The sequence below is a fragment of the Fukomys damarensis genome, unplaced genomic scaffold, assembly GCF_012274545.1.
Source record: "Fukomys damarensis isolate Sample0158 unplaced genomic scaffold, DMR_v1.0_HiC HiC_scaffold_30, whole genome shotgun sequence".
In the NCBI taxonomy this organism is placed as follows: domain Eukaryota; kingdom Metazoa; phylum Chordata; class Mammalia; order Rodentia; family Bathyergidae; genus Fukomys; species Fukomys damarensis.
The window spans coordinates 48,019,570-48,032,978 of record NW_022900942.1 but is presented as its reverse complement, the minus strand read 5'-3'; the positions used below and the strand labels follow the sequence as shown (position 1 = coordinate 48,032,978).

The 13,409-nt window shown below is 43.0% G+C and overlaps 1 protein-coding gene, 1 long non-coding RNA gene and 1 pseudogene across 2 annotated transcripts in view; 1 reads left to right on the top strand and 2 right to left on the bottom strand.

Annotated features, from left to right (window-relative positions):
- LOC104871945 overlaps positions 1-402 on the top strand; it is a 4,385-nt gene extending 3,983 nt beyond the window's left edge. Inside the window, exon 4 of the long non-coding RNA XR_783008.2 lies at positions 331-402. This is a non-coding gene — a long non-coding RNA (uncharacterized LOC104871945). The remainder of the gene's footprint in view (positions 1-330) is intronic.
- Positions 403-1,191: 789 nt separating this feature from the next.
- On the bottom strand, positions 1,192-4,320 carry LOC104871944 (annotated as a pseudogene).
- Positions 4,321-7,399: 3,079 nt separating this feature from the next.
- Positions 7,400-12,286, bottom strand: LOC104871943 (zinc finger protein 396). Its single transcript, XM_033757404.1, is given in 6 exon segments — positions 7,400-7,838; positions 7,840-7,869; positions 7,871-8,120; positions 10,828-10,975; positions 11,228-11,622; positions 12,199-12,286. Coding segments are annotated over 6 exon segments (1,104 nt in total). The 3' UTR covers positions 7,400-7,645.
- Positions 12,287-13,409: the final 1,123 nt, after the last annotated feature.

Below are 13,409 nucleotides of genomic sequence, written 5' to 3'. Positions count from 1 at the left end.
AAAAAAAAAAAAAAAAAAAAAAGTAATTAGTGGTTAAATAGATTATTTGGAGGTGGTAGAAACTGTAGGAAGTGTAGGAGCCAACTTGGAGGAAAAAGGTCCCTGGGAACATGTTCTGGAAGGGTGTATCTGGCCCCTGGCCTCTTCCTCACTCATTCTCTCCACGTCCTGTCTGCCATTAAGTGAACAGCTCTGCTCTACCTCATGCTCCCTGCCATGATACTCTGTCTCCCCCTAAGCCCAAAAGCAATAGAAATGACTATGGTATAAAACCTCTTGAAACGATGAACCAAAATAACTTTTTCTCCTTTAAACTTTTTTTCCCCTCAGGCATTTTGTCATCAATGGTAAACTAACACAGAACTCATGAGAATATACACAAGACAGGTATACCCCTCTCCACCTCAGGTATAGCAAGAAGGCATCTCTTTGCAAATCAGGAAGAGGGCCCTCATCAGCTACTGGGCTAGCTGGCATCTTGATCTTGAACTTTCCAACCTTCAGAACTGTAAAGAATAAAATTCTGTCATTTAAGGGATCCAGTCTGTGGTGTTTTTGTTTTATTATAGCAGCCTGGACTGAGTAAGACAAGTTTGTATTCTGCAAACACCAAGCTAAACTCCATTATTATTAGGAGATTTAAAAAAAATAGACTCAGTGCTATTTCCTATATGGATAATCACATTACTTGCAAATTAGGGAAATTTATTTTTTAGTTTCCAATCTGTATAGGACTTTCAAGTCAAGACTGAATAGGAGTAGTAGACATTCTTATTTGGTTTTCAGTCAGATACCTTTCAGCTGATACAACAATGTGGTATTTTTTTTCTTTTAAGACTGTTAATATTGTGAATTACTTTGATATATTTTAAAGTATTGAGCCAACCTTGTCCCTCTGGAATAAGCCCAATTGTTCTCAGTGTTTTATCCTATATGTTCCTTTTTGTTTTTAATTTTTTTATTCTCTGTGTTGTTTGGGTTGGTTGTATCATCATTTCTTCTGTCATCCCCATTCTGCCACCGAGCCCATCTAGTCGATAATTTGTTATTATATTTTTCAGATCTACAATTTCCATTTGGTCCTTCTTTATATTCTTTGTTTCTTCCCTTATATCTGACTTTGCATTTATTCACTTTTATTTTATAAGCATGGTTATAAAACCTGCTTTAATATATTTTTATTAATTCTAACATTTGTGTTAAGAATTGACATAGTTAGGTTTCCTTTTTCCTTGGAAACTGATATATTCCTAGTTCTTCCTATGGCTAATAATTTTGCTTATATTATCAGAGTTTTAAGTATTACTTAAATCCTGAGGATGTCAATTTGTTTACTTTTATTTGTTTCATGAGGCAACTGCCCTACAGTTAGGCCACAAGCTCTGACCTGCATTACGTGAGCTCAGCTTCCAGTGTCACATAGATTCTTAAACTTTTCCAGTGTATTGAGGACTGGCCTTTGTGTGCGCCACCCAGTGGCCTGTCTTCAGTGCCTGTTATCTACCCTACTGTTTAGGGTGCAGTTTAGAGGCAACTCAAGTTTATGTACAACTTTGAGGGATCAAACTTGATATCATCATCTTTTCAGCCTTAATAATTTTTGGCTTCCTGGATCCTTTCCATACCAGTATGGATAGATTTGGTCTTAGATGGGCTTGCTGACGTTCTGACCTGCTCTGGTCTCAGTTCTGGTTAGCTGGCCTGCTCTGGTGCTTGCTCACCAGTGCACAGCAACAAATGATCGGTTCTTCTGGCTGAGCTGGGGGCCACAGTTCTTCCTTGGTGATATGCCTCTGCCTCTGTTCTAGGGAGACCTATGGATCCCCTCTAAATTCTGACTGAAACTTACAGCCAATGTTGGCTAGCTCTTAACTATAGGATCCACAATGTTACTTTTCATAATTATCTCAACTCTCCAGCCATCCAATTAGGTAATTTCTAAGGTCTCCACTGGGAATGAAGAACTGCTATGATCTTTCAAGCCCCCTGTTAACTGGTAGGAACTTTTTGCTAAGACTGTTGCCATTGTTTACAGGAGTCCAGTGTTGGAGCATAGGCTGCCTGTTCAGCACGTGAAATAGCAAGTAGGCACAGTCCTCACTGCTTTTAGATCCCCGTAGTAAAAATTTCTCCAGGAGTTGGGGTGCAGAGGTGAAAGGAAACCCTATGCCTGACCCTCTTACTGTCTTACCATTCTCAGGATGGGACATTTAAACCTTTTTTTTTTTTTTCCACGCTCAGTTGCTGGTTTTTTACCGCTTGACATCCAGTGACACTGACTACCCTCCGGCTGCACCCAGGAGTCCGGCCTGCCCAGACGGTACAGTAGGAGAGGTGAGCGGCCACAAGCATGCACCCGCGCGGCACATGCACCTGGTGCTGCGACAACGCTGCGGGAGGGGCAGGGCACCGCACCTCTGCCGCCACCAGCGCCGCGTGGCCTGCTCTAAACAGTTAAGGCTGTGACCCACGCCACTGCCGGGCCGGGCCAGACACACACACAGTCCTACAGCTCTGTCGCATAAATACGGAGATGAGTCTATGCAGTTCCCCAGGTTGAACTACGTCTGCTGCTACCCATTTTGCTAAGGGCTACGCCCCCGGCTCTTGATAGAGACGTGGAATGCCGGCCAGTCCTCCTCGCTGCCACTTCCTGCGTGGTCCTCCTCCTGCTCTTCCTCAAGGTCGTCGTCACCACAGGATTGGCCTGGGACTCACTGCTGGGCCTGCGGCGCTTGCCCTAGAGCCGGTCCTGGGCCTTCTGCTTGGGGCCCAGCTTGATCTTCATCTTGACAGAGCTGGTCTCGGACTTGGAGCCCCCCCCTCCCCCTGCAGGATCTCCACGGGGGTCCAGGCCCCCGGGATTTCTGGATGGAATGATGCAGCTCTGCTTCTTGTGCAGCTGCACCAAGTGTGCAGGCTGGGCTGGCTGCCCTGGGGACTGGGCAGCCCTGGAGACTGCATCTGGGGCGGCATCACAGGCTAGGCGGCAGGTGGGACGGCAGAGGGCATGGGTGAAGGGCGGCCAGTCGGCTGTGGGGGGATCAGCTTCTAAGGGGTGCTTGGGAGAGCGGCAGCGTTCACCACCGGGCCTTCAGGATAGGGCTTGGGAGGCCCTCCAGGCGGCATCCAGGGGGGCACGCCTGAAGGTCCTGGGGGAGGCATGTTGAGCCCTCCCATACCGTGGGAGCCTGCTGTAATTCAGAAGTGCTTGGTCCCAGGCCTGGGACTGGCCCAGGCCCTGTGGCAGACACAGAGAATGGAGGTAGCATGGGCATCAGCCACTTTTCCTGCATGGCCATCTGCAGGTGGTCAGGCAGGGGCTGTCCCCTGGCCAGCATCTTGTAGGCCATGATCTCTGGCCAGAGCTGGTGCAGCTGGTTCTGGTTGAATGGGGTGGGGCCCCAGCTCTGCTGCCCCAAGGCCTGGGGGTCAGTGCCATTCAGTGGGGCCCCTCCTGGTCCAGATGACATCTGGGGGCCAGAAGACTGGCAGCTGGCTGTAACAGGACTGGAGGCATGCTCGGGGCTGCCCAGGGGTGAGGGGTAACCTTGGGAGTGCTAGTACACGAGGCTGGGCGGGGGCCCCATGCCTGTGTGGCACAGGTCTTCCAACATCATGACTTTCCATGCATGGAGTCTGTGGGCTTGTGTATCTGGTGCATATCCTGAGGGTACCCTCCAGGCCCCTGGATGGAGATGGGGTGACCTGCCAAGGGATGCCCCGGGCTAGACCCCATCATGTTATGGGCAGAGCTCTGTGAAGGGCTGGGCTAGAGCCTAGCATGGCTCCAAGCGAGGGGCCCAGGCCTGGGGAAGGGCCTGGCAAAGAATTTCTGCCCAGGGGTGGTTCTGGAGGGGACATCTTCACAGGAGCTACACACAGCGACCTCCTGTAATCCTGGCACTCTGGAAGGCTCAGGCAAAAGGATCACAAGTTCAAGCCCAGCTCAGGCATGCAGTTTAATATTTTAGTAACATTTTCATGTGATAAATCTAAAGCCAGGGGCAAGAATAGATTGCTATGTAATCCGAAGGAGATTAAATGGAACATCTAAACCTATTCTTGGACTGCTAAGGAAGGCTTCTTGAAAGAGGTGGCATGTAAACTAAACCTGAAGAATACAAAGGAATGAAATGATACATAAAAGCTGCCAAGAGTTCAAAAGGAACACATGCAAAGGCCCAGAGGCAGGAGAAAGGCTTCTGATAATTCAACATGGCTGCAACCAAAAGGAGGCCAATGATAAGAAATAAAGCTTAAACCAGGGATTTAGCTCAGTGATTCCACTGCCTGCCTCGCAAGCACAAGGTCCCACATTTGATCCCCAGGGGGAAAAAAAAGAAAGAAAAGAAAGAAAAGAAAAAAAAAGCTTAAATGGTAAGTTTCTGTTCCGATTATGAAGAGCCTCAAAAACTGTTTAGAAGTTCAGACTTTATCCTAAAAGCAATGGGAAGTCTACATCCTAAGCAAGAAATGCCATGATGCATTATGTGTTTTAGAAAGATTGTTATGGTAGAAGGAAACAAATGCATACAAAAAGGACAAAGTTAGGCCCATTATTCTTCCCTTCACTCAGTTCTGTCAGTCTTGATTTTGCAAAATATGCTAGAAAAGCTTAAGGTTGGAGAGTGGGTCACAATAGCACATTCAAGTGTTAAGCAGATAGATCCTGAAGGAAGGCAGAGGATGAAGTAGAACAGAGTATGTTAGTAGCCAAAGCCCTTCAGAGGTGGGAAACAATGGTCGGAAAGAAGAGACTCATCTAGCATTCTGAGAGGAGGGGGATAGGAAATGATGGATGAGGTATAAAGAAGTTGGCAATTTTGGTGGTAGGAAGTTGTGAGAATTCTCAACTTCTCTGTAAAGCAGGAGGAAAACACATAGCCATCTTTCCATAAAATGAAGCTGTCGATGGAGTCAGATGGCCAAGAGCATTGTCTGACCCAGCAACATCAGTTTCAATGCCCCTCGACTCTGCTGCTTTCCCTCCATGGCCCCCAAAAACTTGCGACAAGGAATACAAACAGAATTTGCTGGGATTTCATGAAAAGCTTTTTTTTTCCTCATGGCGAGCACCTTTTCCTTTCCTCCTGATTTGACTCCAGATACAGCTCCTGGAGCTGGGACAGTTCTCTCAAAATCCCGAGAAAATAAGCATGAGGGAAAAGAAGGGCGGAGACATGAGCCAGACCAGTCACTATCTAGCTGCTAATTGAGAGCCAACGACAATCCACTCTCTGGTTTTCAGGTTATAAACTCCTGCTTAAACCACCAAAGATGGATTTTGCATCTAGAAGCATTCAAAACTAGTACAGGAAGGTTGAGGACAGTGACGAACATCTGACTTGGTCTTTGAAGACAACGGGGGAGAGGCAGAGAGAAGACAGGAACTTTAGTAATATTGAAGGCTCAGATGAAGTGGCATTTATAAAACAGCATCTTTTCATTTTAGAGTATTTACTATTCCTGGAAATTAATTAATCTAATGGGAGTGCTATTATTGTGCTAATTTTTATCAAGCTTGCTCAAATCATAGCAATTCTCATTTTAGAGAAATGAGTGGCCTCCACTCATTAGGCGACCCATGTAAGTGCAAAATATCTCAGAGTATCCAGTAATATCCTTTACGACTCATCATATACTAAGATGATACAATTCACACTACTCTTCAGTATTGATGTTCAGATTATTCACAATAAAGAGTACATAAACCTATAAAATCTATGGCTTCAACAAATGAAGACAAATAATTAGAAGACTTGGTTTGGAATCTTGTTATTCACATAGAGCCTAAGAAACTCTTCCCACATGTAAACAGTAATTCACAGTATATTTATCTCTGAGGCATTTGTTGCTTTACTAGATGATGTGGTCTTCTCTTAAATTACAAAGAGAATGAGCCCTAAATGATGCCTACATTTAAAATAACTGATAATACACAAAATCCAATACAATTCAGTAGAACTCCAAAGCATAATTAGAAATAATGTATAAGAAAATTTGCATTTACTGGTCTCCCATTATTACTCTTACATTTAGCAGTATACTAGGCAGAGCACAACAATTCCACATTTATTTCTGGAGTTAATTTCAGCATTAGATATGGCTGGATTTTCTGAGAATGAAATATTACTTTATCAGGAACTCACCAGACAAGCCGACAAGCCTCTTTTATTTTCGAGGACTTTTGCTTCTGAGGTCAGCTTCCATCATGGCTAACTGTACCTCCATGAAAAACAAAACAGTGTGTGTATACTTGTGACACACTGTTGTGCTCATTTTGGCAGCAAGTATACTAAAACTGTGACACATGTTAACACTTTTATCAAGAATCCTTAGAAAAGAGAACATTTTGTTGTCTACTGTCAGACTAATTTTAACAATATACAAAACTGTCATTTTTAAGTGAGGAATTTGAATTAAATATGGATACAGCTAGCTACTTAATCCTGTATGCGGTACATAAGAGACTATGGTGGACTTTAAACTTTAGTGATTCCTTCATCTGCACAAAAGCATCAAACTCCAAAGTCTGGTTTCATGACTTGTTTTGCTAACCCTGAAAAGGCCGTCTTGGGGTGCCTGAAACATATTTACAGCTGACTTATGCCAGAAAAGTAGACACAAAGAAAATGAAGCATAGTCTCCAGCTATTGGGGACTTGCCTCCCAGGTAAGCTGTGGTGCACTTTACCGCATTTGGCAACGTTTGTGCTACATTAGTCTGGTAGTCTTGGATGGTCTTGTGCCTCACCTTCTTTTCTTCATAGTACATTGATCATTACCCTTACACAAGCACCCCTGCTTATTATAGAAACATTCTATAAATTTATGTCCTTATAGACATAAAACCATTTTAATATGCCTATTCAGTTATTAATTACATTATAAAAAAGACTATTTCTTCCAGCATAGGAAATTACTTAGGATCAACAGTGTGCAGATTTTCCTAAGACATTAAGTAATTTTATTTACCTACCTAACAATGACCTTAGACATTTCAGCTTAGTTTGTGAGAAACAAATTCTTTTAGGCCCCCTCAATACTATTATTATATTATGAATCTGTTTTTTGTTTTGCTTTGAGACTGACCTGGAACTCATTATGTAGCCCAGGCTGGTCTCGAACTCACAGAGATCCTCCTGCCTCAGCCTCCAGAGTGCTGGGATTACAGGCGTGCGCCACCACACCCGGTCTGTGAATCTGTTAACCAAAATAAGAAAATTTTTAAAGAATGGTTTAATCTTTAGTCCTTACAAGTCTAGTGTTCCAATTATGATACAGAGAAAAATATCTATTATATTGAGTAACATACACAATTTTCTCAATTGGGAAGATATATACTTGTTTTAAAAAGTCACAAGTATACTAGTTAATTATTTTAGTTAATAGTGGGAATAGCAGAAAAACGTCTGAGAATGTCTTTTCAAAGGCTGCTTAGGGATGGAAATATGAATTAAGCTTTGGTATCTGAAACATCTGAATTAACAATCAGCAGAAAAGCAAACAGTGTTGACATGAGATACTCTTGCTTCTCTCCGGTGGCTTTTATGACCCTTGAAAGGAAACTGGTGTCTACTAAAACCACTGACTTATACTACAGGAGTGTTTGTGCCTTGTGTCTTCCCCTCTTCTGCAAAACCTCAAAGTAAATACTTTGGGTCCCTCATGACACTGATGGGACTTTTTCCTCTAATGTGTCTTTTCCTATGTCTGAAAAGATTTGAACTTTGACTAAAGGCTTTGCCACATTCATGACACTTAAAGGGTTTTTCTCCAGTGTGGGTTCTTTGATGCTGAATCAGAATTGCACTTCAGCTGAAAGCATTTGCACACATCACAAGTATAAGGCTTCTCTCCACTGTGAGGAGAGATGTAAAATAAGGGCTGATCTCTGACTAAAGATCTTGCCACATTGGTCACACTTCTGTTGCTTTTTCCCAGAGGGGTTTCTCTGTCTTCTTGAAAACCTGCCATCTTGTTCCCAGGTTCCCTGAGATGTGAATTTCAGGGAGGCACTCATATGAAGGGTGTTAGAAACATCACAGTGCAGTTCTGTGCCTCAGGAGGTCTTTGGCCTCAAAGCAGATTTAACATTTTCAGTTTTGGTGTCTTCCTCTGAAATAATAAACAGAAAAGCAATGTCACTAGTTCTCTGTTCAAAAAGAAAGGGAACTAGAATGACTCAAATATGTAGATGGATTATTAACTAGCATGTGTATAAAACAACATCACAATGTGGAGGATGAAGAAGGTAACACAAAATGTAAGACAAAATGTTAAGAAGACCATGAAGCATGGTACAAGTGTTTACATAGTGAAGGGGCAGCCAACTATAAAGACGCAAAGCTCCACTGAGAAAACTGAATGGTGAGTAAGGGGGAAAGGCATGTCAGAGACCAGGGAAAGTCTGGAGGACAAGAAATGGGCTAAAAGATGAGCAACTATTCAGGGAACACATAGCAACTAGAAGAAGAAGAATCAAATATGAGTAATGAACAAGATTTAACACAAGAGTGTTCATAAAACAAAGTTTAATGATAAATGAATCAATAAGCAAATAAATGAGCTGAAGAAAGTCAATAGGTCAAAAAAATAAATATGGAAAATGCAGTTAGAAAACACAATTTAAGCAAAAAAGGGAGGATTATAAACTAGAAAAGTGGCACCTCAAAATGTCAAGAAACCTGGTTTCACCAGAAACCTCTAGTCCTGTATGGAAATTATAACACTGGCCAAAAGGCTGTTTCCTGCGTTGTTTTATACTACATTTAAAGTCTATGAAAAAATGAGCATGGCTGCTTATGGGCTGTGGTCACTTAAATTTAGCTGAGTGTAGAGGGCTTGTGACATAGGCTGCCTAAAGCTCTAGGAGAACTGTTAACTCACATGTGAATATGGCAACTTAATTTTAAGTACGTACCAAAGAGATTGCTTCAGTGACCCTCAGGTAGATATTAATAGAAGCTGCTAAAAGGCAGCAGTTTAAAATCACCTTGCAAAAAGCAACATTTTGGACACAATGAGGACATGACATGGCTAAAGCTGACCGTGACAGTTGGAGAGGGGTTCTTTTATCTGCAGGGATTACATAAATGGGACTGAGGAAATAAGAGAGAGACTGATGGTAAGTGATTCTATGGGTCCTCTTAAGGCCCAATCAAATGATAACATGAGAAAAGAAGGTTGGGAGAAAAGAGATGGCAGTGACTGAGTGTGACAATGGCTAAGAGCACTATGAGTTGTTTTTTTTTTTAATTCTTAGAATTTAATTTAAAGTGGGTCTAAATATAGTTAGTAAAAAATGAATTAAAATTCCTGAATTTGTTGCTAACTGTAGCATATTCATTTATTAACTATTGCTTATTTAAACAGAAGTTATTTTACAAATGATAAAGATTTTGGTTGGGCTGGGGATTTAGCTCAGTGGTGCCGCCAACTGCCTTGCAAGCGCAAGGGCCGGAGTCCGATCCCCAGTACCAAAAAAGAAAAAAAAACAAAAAGATTTTGGTTTTGATAGCTCAGCGTCCAAAGTGACATCAATATGCAGTTGCTACTATTAAAATCCTGATGATTGTTGGCAATTCGTAGTGCTGAGACCAACAGGATCATCTGTAGAAGCCTTGGTAAGACATGACACAGAACCACAAAAATCATGTTGTAGCCTTACGAAATGGTTCTTACTTTATTGTGTGACTCTAGTTCTACTTTGTTTTGAAAAATCCAAATTTCCATGCATTTTTTAAATGTAGGAAATGTCTCTGGGGGAACCTTTACAGGTAGAACGTGGCTTTGCTGACACCAGAAGCCTATGCACTGGTTTTGAGGTGCATGACTTCTAAAAGGGTGAGGTTGGGATGGTTTCCCTCCCACTTCTTTTTTAAAAGTTTTAAATTTTCATTAGCACATGTTTGCAGTACATAATGATTACAATGGTTGTGGGGAACTGGTACAAGTACATAATATGTCTCAATTCCTTTTTCCCCCTTCCTCTCCATCCCTCCTACTTCTTATGGCTAAGCAAAATGATTTCTAGACTGGAGGTGTTGAGTGCTTAGTACAAACCTGCAGGAGCAAGCACTTGCCATGTAAGAGTCAGAATCTTTTCTAAACGTCTCTTTAGATTTCTGTATTTTTCTAACCTTGCTTAGCTTATATGCCAGCCCTGGAATACAGAGCTGTATGTGCATGGTGGTGGTGGTTTCCAAATGTGGTTTCCTTCTTCATCTCTGGCTCCCATTTTCTCCAGGACGATCATCTAGAAGGAGGGTCTCTGCTCAAATGTCACTTCAGAATAAAGCCCTGTCCCCCACGCTATCCATCTGCTTTGGTTTTTAACCCACATTTTTTTTTTTTTTTTTTTTTTGTACTGGCAATGTAAGGACAGATTATTATGACAACCATTTTGGAGCACTTTGGTAAAAATGTGATGTACAGAAACAGAAGCCAGTTTAAGACATGAGGGAGAAATATATTCAAAGCACCCCAACAAAGCAAAGTCATCTTAGCAGTATGGGCAATTTCGCTTCTGGATGCAAGATAACTGGACAAGCAGTTTCATGGGAAATGATAGGCAGATAGTGGTCTCATCACTGTGTACCTTGGAATCACACAGAAGGACCTTAGAGGAAAAAGGTGGGAAGGAGTCTGAACTGGAGGTCTTGTGGGCTGGGCTCCTGCTTCAGTCAAAGGAGCTGTGTTTTTACTTGGATAAAACATGAAGATGAGAAAGAAGAGAGATCTGAAACCTCTTAACGCAGCTCACGTGTGTGGGGTGTGCTGGGCCCTCTTCACTTCCCAACAGAAGCTAAGTCCTGCACCTCACCATGCTGTGTCGAGTGCAATTTCCATGATGCCCACTGGAGCTGCTTTTTCAAGGGCTTGAGCTGACTACTCGGTAATTCCTGAGTGATTTCCCAAGGTGCCAGCTTCTCTGCCATCCTGTCCTTTTCTCTTCCAAAGAAGACCTGGGAACAGTCAGGTATAAATGAGACTAAGAAAGGCATCAAGTAGGGACTTGAGAATAAAGAAACAGTGAAGAAAGCATGTAGAAAATATCCTGGGCTCAGAAGAAAAGCAGAGCCATGAATTATTTCCTGAGACACCCCAAAGTACACTCACCATCCTGTGCCTCCAGTTGTGCTGAGCAAGAAAACCAATTGATAGCTTCTCTCTCCATGATGGGCTGTGGTTACTTCCCACAGGTCTCCTTCTTACCTTTTTGTCTGGCCAGTCAACCTCTCTCTCTCCAGCTGCTCCAGGAAAGTCACAGCTTCCTCTCCATTCTCTGGCCGGTGCCTCTGCACCCAGGCCTGCAGCTCCTCCGGCAGGATGGCCAGGAACTGCTCCAACACCAGCAGCTCCAGGATCTGCTCCTTGGTGTGCGCCTCTGGCCTCAGCCAGCGATGACAAAGTTCCTGGAGCTGCCTAAGAGCCTCCTGGAGCCTGGTGGAGTCCAAGTAACCAAACTGCCTGAAATGCTGGCGGCAGGTCTCTGGGCTGTAGCAGCTGCTCCAGTGAAGATGGGAGTCAGCACCACAGGCCTGCTCTTCCACTTCCATCTTCATAATCAGAAGCCTGACAGGCTCCTCTGAACTTCGTGGAAGGAATTTTGAAGACTCTCAGTGGTGCAGCCATTTTGACTGGCAATAAGTCAGGACAGTGGGGCTTAAGATAATGGAACTCTTCTTATGGACATTCCTTAAATAAAACTAAAGAAACAAGTGGAAACAAGATGAATGACAAATGCTTCTCAGAACAAAACAAAATTAAAACATAAGGCTGTACAGAAAATACACACCTTAACCTTAACATAAACCATAGTTTCAAAGAGTACTTCTTTAAGTGAACCAAAGAACTATGACTTATTAATTTGTAAGCATAAGTAATTCCCAATTTATTCCGAAATCTATGCCCATGAGGCTAAATATTATAATAGGCGATGAGACAGGATTGCAAAGGAACTCCCAGAGTACAGAAGTAAGGAAAACCTAAGAAAAGCTGACTCTGGGGCAGGTTCAAAAAGCCAATTAGTTTTATCTAGTTTGCTGCAAAGAGCCCAGAGAAACAGTCTCATAAGAATAAGACTTTTGGGCAGGTCTTTCAGCTTTTGCTAATTATTAAAGTAGTTATTTTTGACATTAAAGGAACCACACAAAAAACAATTGTATAGTCCTTCATTTGTATGCATTCTCACTTTCCATAGTCACTTCTACTTCCCATTTGTAGCATCTATATTGTTTAACTATGTCTTTTAGGATATTTTGCTCATATACAGTTATCATTACGACATGTAATGCTAAGAGGCACATCTTCATAAATATACGTTTTTCTCTTTTCAGATTATTTCTTTCAAGCATATGCCAAAGCCTCTTTAACTGGGGTCAAAGAAGAGTGGTAAATTCTATCTTGTGTTATGAAATAAATGGCAAAAGACTCCGTTTACAATGGCTTCTGCAAGTATAACTAATTTGCTAACAAGAAAGGAGAGAAGATCATTTTCTTTGTACCATTTTAGTATAAGTACCACCAGTAATTAATGACACAAAGTTGGACAGTGATTTTAATTATGATTTGGGGCAAGTTTGGCAATGACTAAAAATCCTATGTGTGCCTCATTTCCCCTCTTTCTATAGCCTGCCATTTGTTTTTTTCCCTCCACTCCATCAACTGCTGTTCTAGGCACTAAAGATACAGCAGGGACCAGAGTAATGCCTGTGGCTTCATAAAGTTTATATCACCAAATAAATCATACAACTTTACAGTGTTGTGGTATAATGCGAATCCTAACAGGGGTACATAGAGATTTACTACATGTCAAGTACTGTTCTAAACACTTACTTAATAAATAAAACTCTTTTATATCCTCATAAAAGCCCTGGGAGGTTATTCTCCATATTGTAGATGAGGAACCTGTCAGACAAGCTATTGTAGGTTCTGTATCCTAGGACAAAGGGGCAGCGCAGAGCTATGAATCCAGACAGCCTGCACCTCTAGGGGGTGCTGTGCAAACCCACGAGGGGACCCCTGCCCACTGGCCCAGGCAGAGGAATGAGGGCGGGATGAGACCGGGCGGGAACGGAGGACGAAGAAAGGGACCCGAAAGCTACGAAGGGTTGGCGTGAAGATTTTGGAGCCATCAGAGGCCCTTTGGGGCCAAATGAGGGACCCTAAAGCTGAAGCAGCCTCGTGACATCCGAACCCACGGCCACTTCAGCACCAGGGGCTGTGCCGTCTCCACAGAAGCTCTACATCCAGCAATCCACCAACAGCACACGGCGACCTACAAGGAGCTGGGTCCCCGGAGCGGATTCGGGGTTCTTTGCGACTCCTGCAAACTCCTGCTCTGGTGGGCCGCCTCCGACCGGCCCGGGCCGCCCCTTCCTGGGCCCCTCCGCTCCCCGCACA